This window comes from Podarcis bocagei (genome assembly GCF_964188305.1).
Source record: "Podarcis bocagei genome assembly, chromosome: 7".
NCBI lineage: Eukaryota > Metazoa > Chordata > Lepidosauria > Squamata > Lacertidae > Podarcis > Podarcis bocagei.
Genome location: NC_138132.1, coordinates 59,322,239 through 59,337,132, shown reverse-complemented (window position 1 = coordinate 59,337,132; position 14,894 = coordinate 59,322,239). Strand labels below are relative to the sequence as shown.

General features: G+C 42.4%; 1 protein-coding gene across 4 annotated transcripts in view; it reads left to right on the top strand.

Annotated features, from left to right (window-relative positions):
* The window catches only part of ADCY7 (adenylate cyclase 7), an 82,675-nt gene that overhangs the window by 49,472 nt on the left and 18,309 nt on the right, over positions 1-14,894 (top strand). For 3 of the 4 annotated variants that reach the window (XM_081201128.1, XM_081201129.1, XM_081201131.1), the window contains exons 8-15: positions 675-802; positions 1,880-2,038; positions 4,165-4,297; positions 7,362-7,550; positions 8,553-8,596; positions 10,995-11,048; positions 11,326-11,406; positions 13,163-13,244. In XM_081201128.1, coding sequence (XP_081057254.1) covers positions 675-802; positions 1,880-2,038; positions 4,165-4,297; positions 7,362-7,550; positions 8,553-8,596; positions 10,995-11,048; positions 11,326-11,406; positions 13,163-13,244 — 870 coding nt within the window. The remainder of the gene's footprint in view (positions 1-674; positions 803-1,879; positions 2,039-4,164; positions 4,298-7,361; positions 7,551-8,552; positions 8,597-10,994; positions 11,049-11,325; positions 11,407-13,162; positions 13,245-14,894) is intronic. The other variant, XM_081201130.1, reaches the window with a different exon arrangement.

Here is a 14,894-nt window from a genome sequence, read left to right as displayed (position 1 = left end):
CCTGTAATTAAGTGATTGTGTTTTCCCACTTGATCTGTCTTTCTTTTGCAGTGAAATGGGTAGGGTTAAATAACAAGGTGACAACATAATTTATATAATTTGTTCGTTGCAGCAGCTAGCGAGACAGATAATGTTAGTTTTGGCAGAAGACGAACTGCAGCAGAATATTCAGATTTGTTTCCCTTCCAGACATGGGCCTAATAAGCACACATTGGCAATTTCCACTGCCATTTCTGTTTTTGCTGGAATTCTCCAACATCCCTAATTGTTTGTTGATTTTCAAGACCCATTTTCGTATGCACAACAGGACTTCCTTCTGGCTGAGCTTCGTAGGGGAAAATTGGTGATGGTTGACAACATACATTTCAAAGAAGCTTGTCCACCATTACTGATTAGCTGTGATTCCTGCATTGCTGGGGGTTAAGACTACATGGCCATTTGGGACCCTTCCAACTCTGTAATTTTATGATTTCTCATAATCCCTGGGGGGGAAAACAACTCCTGAGGAGCCCCAGAGTTCTTCAGAACAGAGATAGTAAAACAGCAGCTCCAGATAAGGTCAGATTTGTTTGTTCTGCAAAGTAAAGCCTATAATTTGTGTTCCTTAAGATAGATACTTGCTAATTCATATTTGCAGTGTTTCTGATGACTCGCATGTTGTTGTTGTTTTGCAGGAAAATGAATGCATGAGGATAAAAATTCTGGGAGACTGTTATTACTGTGTCTCAGGATTACCTGTTTCCTTGCCAGTACATGCCAAGAACTGTGTGAAAATGGGCCTCGACATGTGTGAAGCTATAAAGTATGTACTTAAAAAAAATGAGTTTAAATAATATTTGGAAACATTAAGAATGAGAATAAGTTACATAGTAGTGTGCAAAGTATACGTCCCCAACATGGGGACAGAAAAAAGTGTTGCTGTCAACCGCCTGTTTTGTACATCATACTAAGCCAAACCATGGCTTAGCATTAATGGGCAAGTGTGGGCTCTGGGAGAGGAGATTGTGGCCTCTTTATTCCTCTCTAGTAGTTTTGCTGCTCCATCATAGTTTTGTTAAGCACAGCATCCAAACTGGGCTCATGGTTTACCTATGCTGACAAAGCACAAGCTGTAAACCACAGGACAAACCTTGGTTACAGCTCATAGCTAGTCTGTAGAGAATGAGGCCATAGTAATTGGCCCAAAGTTGGGGAGGGTCCATAGCTTAGTGATGAAGCATATGATTTGAATGGAGAACATATTGAGTTCATTCTCTGTTACCTCCATGCATGGCTGGTAAATGCTTTTGCCTGAAACTCTGAAGAGCCTCGAACAGTGAATGTAGACAGCACCAAGCTAGATGGATCAATGGTCTGGCTCAACATAAAGCAGTTTCCTGCGTTCCTAAAATGACAATAGGCAAGCAGTTCTAAAGCATTATTTGAGTCTGTGTTTGGAAGTTCAAACTATGGCTTGGGTTCTAAATGATGGTTACTGCAAACCTCGATGCATTTAATGTGTATGATAAAACAAGGGAAGTATTTAAAGAAACATGTGAAAACATCAGAGATGATGGTTCGTTTCTCTCTGTATTCAATGCTCCTCTACTCATGAGCATAGACTAAATTGGCATATGGTCTGGCTCAGTATAAGTCATTTTCCTATATTCCACTGTCCTCCATTGCTTGTATAGATGAAGGCTACTCCAATATGTTTAAAACACTCGATCCATCCCACTTTTTTGCTGTTGACTTGAGCACAGGGTGGACCACATCCCTAAATTTCACATTGGTTTTTGCAGTAATTAAGAGAGAATTAAAGCGCCAGCATAAATTTGTAGTCATTAAGATGGGGGAAGAGTAGGCACCTCTTCCAGTCCTCTTCTGATCTGTTTTGCAGACAAGTAAGAGAAGCCACAGGAGTGGACATCAATATGCGAGTTGGCATTCACTCTGGGAACGTGCTCTGCGGTGTAATAGGGCTTCGGAAATGGCAGTACGACGTTTGGTCTCACGATGTCTCCTTAGCTAACCGAATGGAATCTGCGGGAGTTCCTGGGTAAGGATTCCCCAACCTGAAGTTGTAATTCACTTGGGAAAGAAGCCTGGTGAAATTATGCCCTTTTTGTCGTGGTGCTGGAGATGTGTGGAATCTTCACAACGCTATGAGCAAAACTTGAGTAATGTGCATTGTACCAAGCTATTCAGAAGAAGAGCTGTTTATTGCCTCTGAAGTCTATGGATGTTCTTTGCTGGTTGATTTTCTTCCTTTCATGCATTTATCATTTGATGTCTGGTCGTGGTTGCTCGCCGTATAAGCCACAAAGGCCACATCCAGACCATACATGTAAAGCACATGCCATGGACTTGACCATGGTTTTGATAGTTTGCATGGTTCCATACCATGCCTACCCAATCCATCATTGAAATGGCTCAGAACATATGGTTAATTCTCTTTTATATATGAGCATAGATGCTCTTCTGTCATTGGATAACCCCCTGCCCCTCCCCCTCCCCCCACCAGATCCTGAGTGTTGGCATTGGTGAAGCTTTTCCCAGTGCATAAATAATAACAATTAACTGACTGGAAGCTAGCAAGCAAATGAAACAGTTTAAGTAAATAAATGATCACATTAAGCAGTATAAGATGTTGATTTACATAATTAAAACAGTGTTGGCAACTCCCCCTGCACTGAAGCTCAACTCTGCCCATGGACAAATTTATTAAAGAGTTTTATCAATCTCTTGATTAAAGAGCTCTCCAAGTGGTGTCCAAATAAGACCTGTAGGTAAAACACAGGTCAAATCCACCAACCAATTAAAACACACACACACAAATGCATATAAAACTATTGTAATTAAAACACAGATAAAAATCAATACAGCTTTTGAAAACAAATATAGCTTGCTGATTATATATCTGGGTAGCTGGTTCCCTTTTGGAGAACAACCCCAACGATAGGAATGTGCAGGGAAGAAACTATTTAACCGAAAGAAGGTGTGTGTATATGTATTTGGAGCTTAGTGCATTACAGCTTGGATTGTTTCAGAACACTGCCTGAGAAACTGTGACGCTAGCCAGCTGAGTAAACTCTTGGATGGTTCTGCGTTGTGTAATATATCTAGATGTTGCCCTCGAGAGCTTCCAGCCCTTTTTGAGAGCCATTCAGCAACTTGTTCAGAGAGGGGTGGTGGAGGGAAGAGTGTTTTTTGGTATAAATTTGAATTAATGTTGATGGCCTCCCCAACATTCAAGCTGTCCTTGAAAATGGGATTAGCAGTTTGCACAAGTATTGAGAGTGTGTATATTTTATTATAATGATCCCTAGGGCTACAGCTAATCCATGTGTGAGTCACTGTGCATATAATTAACGTTTGCTTGCATTAAATTCATGTGCGGTGCTGAATGCTGCTGCATGATGGCATCTATTAATAATAATAGTAATCATATTGCCATGAATATACATAGTGCTTTGCGGACAAACACAAGGGAGGGGGAGACAGATTGGTGCCTTAAGAGGTTTACAGCCTAAATTTTGCTTGCCTCATCTCCCACACTGCTGAAAGAAAGGGTGCTACATAACGTTTGTTCCACACTTACAAGGAATCTTTCCTGCAGCATGGCAACACCTGCACTTTGGTACTCCCTGCCCACTGATACTAGGCAGGTGCTTTCTCTGTACAGTACTATACTGCTGAAACCTTTTTGTTGTCATTGCTGAAGGAAGCCTATCCAGACCTGCAAATCGGGACATGCATTTTAATGTGCAACTTTTATAATGTGTGCTTTGAAAACTGCTCGTTTATTTTGAAAATTTTAGATTAACTTGCTTTTAATATTATCGGTATTTTTAATGCGTAATTTATTTAAACCACTTGGAGGTTTTGACAATTAAGCAGTAGATAAATCCTATATACCTTCCTTAATAAAAGAAAATAAAACTGAAGGCACTGCACAAAGCCCAGTGAGAAATGCATGAACAATTGTGCTATGATGGATTGCAAATAAGCAAAGCTGTTAAACAGCAATGCTGCCAGGATCCTGGATTTGGCTTCCAAGGCGTGAAGCTGTTGAGAAGCTCAGGCTTGTCAACAGCAGCCATTGATATGGAAATGAATAACTTACAGTGACCTTTCTGCAAATGTTTCAAGTCTTTTGTGCTCCTGTCTCTTTCCTCTCTCCAGCCGTGTACACATTACAGAAGCAACCCTCAGTCACCTAGGCAAAGCTTATGAAGTGGAAGATGGGAATGGACACCTCAGAGACCCTTACCTTGAAGCCATGAATATCAAAACTTACTTGGTGATAGACCCGAGGGTAGGTGTGCTTTTACCCTAAGATACACATGCATATTGCACTCGCTTACAAGAGTGTGCACACATTTGTCTGCTTGGCTTGTTATTATTTTTAGCAAGTTACAAATGGAATGTTGCCTGGGATCTCCCTCCCCATTGGCTGAACTGCTGTGACATCATCACGTTCTCTGATTGTTTGGGAAGTAGATGCCTGTGGTAAAATGTCTGCAAATGATGTTGCATCTGTGAATGAAGTGGAATTTATTTATTTTATTTTTTAAAAAAAGTTTGGCTATGAAGAACTTCATACTGGAATTGAGGGTGTGATAACTGTGAGCGTTTGGTTTTTTCAGGAAGGAAGGAGGGGCAGAGATAGAAATCCTGGGCAGACAAGGATAGGAAATGGAATGCAGGTGGTGGCAAAGCTAGATTGGGCAACCCGGAAGCAGAGTGGTTAAGTAAGCCCATGGGTGTGGGAGACAAAAGGACGGAGTAGTGGTGGGGGAGGGGAGAGGGGCTGGGGAGAACCTTGCATAGGGCAGAGATAGCCAATGTGGAGGCTTCTAGATGGTCTTGGCTACAACTCCCAGGGTTAATGGGAGCTGTTGCCAATGAACATGGGGCACTACATTGGCTTATCCCTGGAGAGAAAAGGGATGGAAAATAAGAGCGAGACTCAGAACTGGGGACCAGTAAACCATGCAGAGTGTCGATATAAGTGAGCCTGAATTTTCACATTGATTTGAACAAGCCCAATCTGCCTGCAGGTTTCTGGGGCACAATTGGGTTTCTGTGTGCATGTGAGCCTGCGCATAATATACATCTAACAAATTTTTTGTTGTGTATGAGGGGGAGTAAAATAATTCACTTTTTAGTTCTGCAGTCTACAAAAAACAAAACCCCACACCTTGTATTTTGTAGCTGAAATAAGTTGAGCGAGTCTGCATGCTTAATCTTGGTCAAGCAACCCCTCAATTTATTTTGCATGGCTGTGCTTATGTTTGTTAGTTGTCGTTGTTTTGCTTTAAGTTTCTCAAGCTAGGGAAAGGAGTTGTGGGTGTGTGTAGGGGTGTGGGAATTGGGACACCGAAGGCAATAAACCACAAAGAAAGATAGCGACCGTGGACTGAGAACTGGGAGCACAGACGGTGGGGAGGCAGGGCTGCAATTGCATAACGAGGCTGAAATAAGTATTAGACATTCAGTTGCCAGGGTCCATGGATCCATGAAACAATGGCTTATAGAGTTCGGTCTCCAAGGAACACTTCAAGTATCCAGAAAAGGCTGCTCTTTAACTGTGTGTAATTAAAAGAATACGCTTCAAGCCTCCCACGTTCTGCCTTTAAGTGCAGCTCCACTGGCATTCTGAGAGAAAGCGATGAGAAAATAAAAGGTACTCCAGGGTGATCCAGTTTGTTCTGCTCAGCTCACAAATGAAACTGTGTGCTGCAGTTGAGGCCAGAATCCTCTTAAGCTGGTTCCCAAGATTAAACGTGTGTTGAGTATATAGCGTGGATGTGGCATGAGACCTGTTCGACACACTCACCAGCTACCTCTGGATTGGGAGGAAAGGTCATAGCGCAGTATGTAGATCAGCGGTCTCCAGAGTGGGCTTTCCTGTCCTCTAGGGGGCACTGGGGTTACCTAGGGTGGCTCTAAGAGGCAAGCGGCTGATGGGGAGGGGGGGCGCTGGAGGTGTAAATGAGTATCAGTGGCATCAGTGGCTGAAGTTAAGCAAATCGGTTGAATTGGTTTAAATTGGATTTTGAATAAACGTGCAATTAATTGTTGCTGTTTAGAATTTCATTGTGTTGGTAGCTGAATTGCGTATTGTAGAGTTGGAAGGAACCACAAGGATCATTTAGTCCCACCTCCTTCAATGCAGGAATCCTGAGATTTAAGAGCTTCATGCTCTACCTACCAACTGAGCTATCCCTCAGTGGATTGTCCAAACCACTATTCTGAAGAATGCTTTCCATGGGCACAGGGCACTGGGGTGGAGATAATGGAACTGAGGGGGAGATGGCCCAAAAATGTTTGGGAACCACGGGTGTAGAGCTTACACTTTGCATGCAGAAGTTTCCCCTATTCATTCACCTACATCTCCAGATGAAAGAATCAAGTGATAAATGATGGGACAGTCCCCTGGCTGCCATAAGGCACTAGAGAGGCCTTGCAAGTCAGAGCAGGCAAAAGCGGTCTGAAGTCAGTGTTGGCTAACCTGTTGCCCTCCCAGATGTTCACGGACTCCAGCTCCCTTCAGCCACTGCATCAGCCAACATGGCCAATAGCCAGGAGTTGCAGTCATTAGGAAGAGCCCAGCTGGGTTGGACTGAAGGCTGACCTAGTCCAGCATCCTCCTGTTGTCTCAGTGGCCAAGCTGATCCATGAGCATGGTCTGAGTCCAGCAACATATGGAGGGACCACAGGCTCCCCATCTCTGGGTTGGGTAGTCATAAGTTATAAGGCTTCCTGTATCATTTCCTGTATAATTTCATTTCACCTTGTTTATTGTACCTGGCACCTGTTAAGACTTTTCTGTAAGACTGTTCAGATGTGTAATCTTAGCATATAAGTTTGTATTAATGTGTATATTTCTTCAATAACTTCTGATTTTACTGATAAATTACACTGTTCGCTTGCTTTTAACGTTCAGTTTTTAACCAGTATTTTTTAACGAACGTCTCATGTTTTATGGTCACCGCTTAGAACAGCCTTCACCAACTTGGCACCCTCCAGATGTTTCGAAACTCATTTTGGCTGAAGCTGGTGGAAGTTGTAGCTTCGAACATCTTAAGTATCATAGAATCCTACCGAGGATCATTTAGTTCAACCCTCTACTGCAGTGCAGGAATAGTCATTCAGCTGTCCTTTATGGGAATCAAACCGGCATGCTTGGTGTTATCAGCAGCACGCTCCAACCAACTGAGCCATTTAGCTATCCAAACTGGAGAGTGCCAGTTTGGCTTAGAGGTTACGGATGAGTCAGCAGTATATAAATTCTGTCAAATAAATAATTTCATTTGTTTGTTATATCCAGTTTTCTAAAATGTACGCTTGGCTGTCTTGTCTCTCCCCGGGTTCAGTCTAAGCAGCGCACTTCCAACAACCACCTCCCACAAACCACCAGAGTGCATGATGGCTTGAAGATGAGGGCCTCTGTCCGGATGTCGAGGTTCTTGGAGACCTGGGGGGCCGCCCGGCCTTTTGCTCACCTAAACCACAGAGAGAGTGTGAGCAGCGAGACAACGGCACCAAACAGAAGGCATAGGAGGGTGAGGCTCCATTGCTCTTTGCTCTTTCTTTCCAAAACCCTCAGTTTGGACTTGGTTGGCTTTTGGTGGTTGTTGCTGCTGCAAGGAGCCAGAAGTAAATATTGGAAACAAAGGGTAGATAAAGGGAGAGAAGTCGTGTCCCGTCCCATTCCCCCCACACTTTACTTATGGGAAGCGGAGTTTGTGGCCCAGTGTGGCTATGGGGTGGGCGGGTACAGCCATTTCCCAGCTTCAGCACGGCAGTGGAAGGTGTTTTCCTGCATGGCTAGCTGGGAAATCCCATGAGACATTGGGGGCCAACCTGATGGGCGGGATGTCAGAACGGACCTGGGTGAAGACTTCACCCACCCACGTCCTCTCTGAGGTGATTTAAAGGGCTGGGGTCATATGTATTACATACATATCAGTTCTCCTTTTGACACCAGTCTGTCATAGGGTGTACAGATGGTCAACAATAAGTAAAAAAATAATAATCCAGAAGCACAGTTATTTTTTAACACCTTTCCACTTGTGTCTTATTTATTTTATTTTTTTACGTTTTATTTTATTTATTTTATTGCAACAAAATCCTGTGTTAAGATGTTAAGGATGTTAAGAGAAAATATCACAGCGAAGAGCAGCATAAGAGCAACCGTAAAATTACATTGAGAAAGCAAATATAAAATAGATATTTCCGTAGCAAAAGTGAATAAAGCTATAAATGTCCGGTCACGTAGGGCATCTGCTTCCCTACCTAGGCAGTCTTGCAAATGACACGAATCTTAGGTTTGTTCCCCCTTCATGCCACTTCCTAAGAGGAAGCCAGCCCCTTACGTTGCAGATGCAGAAACTCAGCCAACCATTTAAAATATACTTTCTATGTTATGGGAAACTCACAGGTCAGGGGCTCCTCTGTGCAGCACTGAACATATTTCGCTTGCTGAATTCATTAAATTATATTTACATGCTTTAAGAGGGAGGGTTGGGAAAGCATTAATCCCCTACCTTTTCTCTCTTGCTTAGGAGATAGCTCTGCAGTTGGTGAGCCGTCAGAGGACTACAGAGAGGCAAGTCATGCATGGTTATAACACATGTTAGATCCTGCTGTGTTGTGGTGTTTTGTGTGTGTGTACACACATGCGCACCTTCCAGAACTGTGATTAACAAGGCAGCTAGAAAGTTACTACTACTAAGCCAGCGCAACCAACATAATATAAGATGTTTACAGTAAGAAAAAGCTCTGGGACCTCCCTGGAAGAGAAGCCCTTTTGCTAAGTATCTGAAAGGTCAGTGAAGATGGAGTTGTACAACTTTGGTGCCCCTGTCAAGAAGGCCCTGTCTTGTGTAGCACATAAATTGGTTTGCAGATCTTACTGAAGGCTCAGTAACTCCACTGCATGTGGTCTCTGAATCATTTTCTTTGGAATGTTCTTCTTATTCTGCGTAATATTCCTCTGTGACTTTAGCAGAAGTAGGCTGCATATTACTGTCTTGATTTTTGTATTAGATTTGGCTGATTCTTCTCTCTGCACTGTTTGACTTCAGATTTACTATTTTTAGCAGAGGAGTGTCCTTGTGAAGGTTTTCATGTGAGAAATGTTTTGGTGTTGTTGTTTTTTAAATCACCCAATACGATTGTTGCCACCTTTAGGATTTCCTCCCTAGACATTATCCTCCAAAATAAAACAAAGTTGTCAGGCGGACAGTGAGCGGCTTAGAGGGAAAGGAGTTACAGTGAGTTGTGGAGGGGTTAAGCACACCTCTCCTTTGCTGATTCTCCACTGAAAATCCACCCCGCTCCTAAAATAGCAAGCAATCAGTGTTTACTTCCATTACATTGCATAGTTAGGCTCAGAGATGGCTTTTAAAATGGTTAGAAAAATTCCTGGAAGATGAGGTCTATCCAATTTAGCTCTAATAGCTAAATGGAACCAAGCCCAAAGGCAGTATAGCCCTGAAAATCCGGTGCTGTTAACAGGCAACAGGGGAGCGCACACAAGTCTGCATTTACCTGGCAAACTGTGGCAAACAAACTAAATGTTATGTGCAGCTAGCTCTGGCAGAAGCAGACAAATGTGTCTGAGGAAGTGAGCAAATGGACTTGGGCGGTGTTTTCCTCCTGTGCTCTTTCTTTTGTCACTTTATTTACCCAGTGTTCAGGCAGCTGTGGTTCTTCTCACTTTCTCACCCCCAACTCCACATACAGTCCCTGAATTTAGTCTCTCAAGCAGAGCGGTATCACTTTGAGCTCTGGGTGAGCCAAGGCAAGTGAAGAGAAGAAATACACAGCACTTAGCAAGCTGCACCCTTCTTTTCCATCTCTATTTCTATTTCTATTTCTATTTCTATTTCTATTTCTATTTCTATTTCTATTTCTATTTCTATTTCTATTATTTCTATTTCTATTATTTCTATTTCTATTTCTATTTCTATTTCTATTTCTCTCTCATACTCTAGACACCTCAGCAGAGCCAGGCAGCAGAAGCATGAGTAAGGATGGAATTTTCTGAAAATCTCTATAGCTTATCTGCACAGATTTTTTCTAATCGCATCTTGCTCATTAATTTTGATTGGAAGCCTTCCCTCTCCCCCCCCCGAGCATCAGCTATAAATCTTAACAGTGCTCATACACATTATTGTATATATATTATATGTGCATGTACTCCAGGTTTCCTGAAGTAACTGGCACATAGACAAGTACATGCAAATGTGTATGTGTTAGGCAATATATTTGTAAAATTATGCATGACACTTGACTTTTATGTAATATTAGCATTTTGTTTATATAGCTTCACATATATTTAGGGTTTGGGGGGGCAATACCCCCAAGATTGCAGAAGCGGCTCTGATATAACCACAGGCTCAATACAAGAGGCAATTTGATGTGAGCAAAGCTCAAATCAGGCTGGAACCACCAAGTTCTGCGTATAAATTGGTTTAAAATGGATTCCTCCTTCATCCCTTAGCATGAAATTATCGGTGAACGAATCCAGTGACATCAGACAAGGGCTGGGCAAAGAGGGGAAAACAGTGTCCTAGATCCTTCAGCTTTTTCTCCCAGCCATTCCTAGATCATGCACCACCTCTGGGTCAAAGGTTGCTCTGCAACATCAGATGTAGGTAGAGCTTCCAACTGCTGTATCATCTCAGGTGAGAAACAGACAGGTTTACTCCATGCTCATTAGTTATTTTCGTTCACAACAAACAAATCAATTTTTTGCTTTAAAAATTCACTCTTGCACATTATTTTAGGACTCCACACTTTTTCAAGATGCAACACAGAGATTTCCCCCCAAAAAAACCAAACTTGAGATGTTTGCTTTTATTTTGTCCACCTTATGAAGACAGGCTGCTATAACATTAGTCTTTTCATAGGTGATTAATCTGATCATTTCTAATGAATGCATGACATCAAATTTCTCTCTCCTTTCTCTTTCCCTGTGTTTGTTTGTGTGTGTGTGTTAGTCTGGATAGGTCTAGACAAGAACCATTGTGTCCTCCTTCGATTGTAAGCTATAAGTGAGTTTCTCTTTCTTTCTTCTGCTTTCTGTGTATGCCTTGTGCCATAGAACAACTGGATACTCCCTTGCTACTTTCTCCTTTCTCTGCACTATATTTATATCTAAGCAATACTTGAGATACCTTAGCCCCCTTTATTTAATTGGCCAGCATTCATTTTCAGCTTTTGCTTCTGCAAAATGTAATTAAAAGGTATGTAATGATTACTCAGTGCACCTTTTCTCCTGCATTTTGGGGAAACGTTTCATCTGGACGATGTTTCTCTGCCTGTCCTTAGGAATACCTCTCAGAAAGGAAGGATGGAAGAAGAAATTAACGACAAAATGATGTCAACCATCGAGGGCCTCAGCTCAGCCAAGTAAAGGCACCACTCTTTTCTTCCTGTCCTTGAGAGAATTGCCTCATCTGCAGAAGGGGAGGGGCAGAGAAGACCGGGGATTTTCCCCATGCTTATTTTCTGTAGTATGGGAGTGTGCAGGCCTACTTAGAAATATCACCCCTTCGTCATAAATGTGTGTGGAGAAAACAGATTGTGTTTTCTTCAGTGATAAGCAAACACACTCCCCTGCTGCTGCCTTTTCAGTGAACTGTAACATGGAAAACAGGTTATGGGGTTAAGCATAAAGAACGCTGCACTTCTGCATAGGTTTCAGGCTCCCAGAATTGTAGTCCTAAAACACTGGTTTAAATAATCAGAATTACCCTGTGTTGAAAACACAGCTCACAGCTGTCTGACTGCTACAAAACCCTCGGTTGGCTCAGTTTTGAGAAGAACAAAAAAAGTAGAAAACCAGAAGTGGGCTTGACAAAACAGGAAATTGAGAAATGTCCTCTTATGACATGACTATTAATTAGGAGGTTTATTACTCCGGCTCCTTAAGAGCACTTGTGAAATCAGGAAGCTTTTGAGTTCAGAGTAAGAGTCTTCAGGTTAACACAATACAGATGTCAAGGGATTCATATGAAGAAGAAGAAGAAGAGTTTGGATTTGATATCCCGCCTTTCACTCCCCTTCAGGAGTCTCAAAGCGGCTAACAATCTCCTTTCCCTTCCTCCCCCACAACAAACACTCTGTGAGGTGAGTGGGGCTGAGAGACTTCAAGAAGTGTGACTAGCCCATGTGACTAGCTGCATGTGGAGGAGCGGAGACGCGAACCCGGTTCCCCAGATAACGAGACTACCGCTCTTAACCACTACACCACACTGGCTCCACTACCTGCTGCTTATGGTCTCTGGCAATACTAGCTAATCCTAAGAAATGCAGCTTTTTGAAAAATTGCACATTACAAACTTTAGATCAGAAGTACACAAATGGAATTCCAGAGTTCTCTGCAAATTTCTGCAAGGTCTCCTCCCACCTCTGCAGCCCTGGCCTGAATTCAGGGTTCTTCTGTGAGTTCAAGGGGTGCAAAGACCCTCACTTTTAGCAGGGATTGGCTCCAGTCGAGAACTCCTGAGTAGAGCCAATCCCAGCAGGACTTGCTTTTGGTGCCAAATTAAGTACATGCTGAAGGCAAACTCCACTTGCAGAGGAACAACCGGCAGCCCTTTTTAGGGCTCTCAATTGTTTCTCCACAGATGTGTGTGGCCAGGGGTAGTGATGCAGAAAATCACATTGAGGGCCAAATTAGGAGGCTGGAGGTTCCCCATCCCTGACTTAGAATAACAGTGGTCTTAGAGCGCTGGTCTTCCACTGAAGAATTGGGGCCCACTACTGGGTCACAGCCACGCAGATGTATGCCAGGAGATTAAGAAATGGTCCCCGGATGTATGTTTGGCTTAAAAGTGGGTCCTGGGTTTGTAAAGCTGGAAGATACCTACTCTAGGGTATTCATAGTGCTTTAGTTATTTTCACAACAATAATCTTGTAAGATAGTCCGTATAGCATAGATGTGGGGTGAGTCTTAGTCTGGAATAGGGACCACGTCCCTAAGGCTGCTTACTGAGTTGATGGCAGTGGTGAGATCTTATTTATGGGTCTTCTCAGTTGTTTGTGCTTTGGGGAGTCCAAGTTCCCTCCCCACACGTACCTTTTTGCGGTTCCATCTTGCTCTGCATCGTTTTATCCTGCTCCTGTGCATATGTTTTCAACAAGCATTTCTTCTTCAATGCAGGCCGTGGTGTGGTAAAAAAGACGACTTCCGTGGGCTGTGTGGGTTCTTGCTGTGTTTTGTAGAAATGGAGCTTGAGAAAGAGGTTAGTAAACGAAGCTTTGTGGCCTTCCTGTTTGTAGAATCTCGGGGGTGGAAAGTGGCCCAGCCCCCCTGAGGCAGGAACTTCCATGCATCCATCCTCCATTGGCACCACAGAGAAGCAACCTGATTCTAACTTGGGGTATCACCTTGTTACTCGAATCGTCGGGTCCTCCTCATCTTACCCTTTGAAAGGTTGAGCACCACCAGAAACTCCTTTTGGGAAGTCTGAAGAACTACTTTTCTGATAAGGCTGCTCAGAGGATATGATTGCTAACTTTAAATATCTGAAGGTCTGTCACCTGGAAGAGGGAGCAAGCTTGTTTTCTGCTGCTCCAGAGGGTAGTTCCAGAACAAATGGACTCAAATTGCAAGAAAGGAGATTCCAGCTAAACATTAGGAAGACCTTACTAACAGTAAGAACTATTTATTGATGGAACGAACTCCCTCAGAAGGTGGTGGACTTCCTTCATTGGAGGTTTTTAAACAGAGCTTGGGTGGCCCAGGGATCCTTTAGCTGTGGTTTTTGTAAATATAAAAACCCTACCTATAAAATGTGGTTGGACTAGAATGGTGATCCCAAGGGATCCCTTCCAGCTCTTCAGTTCTTTGATTCTGGATTGAGGAAAAACTACATTTTTTGTGTGCTATAAACAGGCTAGTGTGTACACAGCCAAACTCCCAGCCTTGACCTAGGGAGGACTTAATTCATCAGAGAGGCCAAAGTATTCACAATGCCTGCTCTCCGGCTCAATAAATCTGTCCTTTCTTTCGCTCTGTAATCTCCCCAGAAAGCAAAGCTCACTTAGGTCTTCATCATTTCTTGCAACTTCCACTCTTCACTGCCTCTGCCCCACTCCCACACTTGTTTGACTTTCCCGCCTTTCTTGTTCAAGTATCCGTTGTGTCTTGGGCGCATTGCTTGTCCCTGGTGTCTCACCAACACCAATGCTCGTTTCTGAAATGCTGAGATGGTAAGACAACACCGGAACTCAGTCCTCCTGCCCAAACCCTCACAAGGATAGTACAACAAACTGGGAGACAACATAGATTTTATTTTTGATCTTCCTCCTTTCTCTTCCTCATCATGCCCTTAGAGAGGAGGAATAAGAACTATTCATTTAATTTGCCTTTTTTAAGTTGTCAGGTTCTAACATTCGTGTCTTTTTGTGGCTGTAGCAAAGAACTTGTTTGATATAAGGCTCTTTTTGTCTGGAAGTTGCATGTAACACCCAAGAAAGCTAGTCTTTATGAGCTGACCAAAATTATGTAAATCCGAGCTAAAGTCTTTGTTTTATTTTTTTTATATATATAAAATATTTATTAAGGTTTTAAACAATAAAATCACCAAACATATAAAATACCATCACCAAGATACAACAAACAAAGAAAAAACAGAGAAAAACAAAAAGATATACATAATACAGCGAAATCAACTGTCCATAAATCATATTTCCATAACCTTTTGGACTTCCTCACATCTCCCTTTCCTGCGTTCCCAATTATAAAATTATAAGCAGCAATTTATCACCTTGTTCCAATTCTTATTTTGTAATTTTCAAATATTATGTCTCCGACTTTAGATATTTTTATCAAATACTTAAATACTTAATTTAAACATAATGTTACTCCAAATTTCATCTTTTTCTTAAAC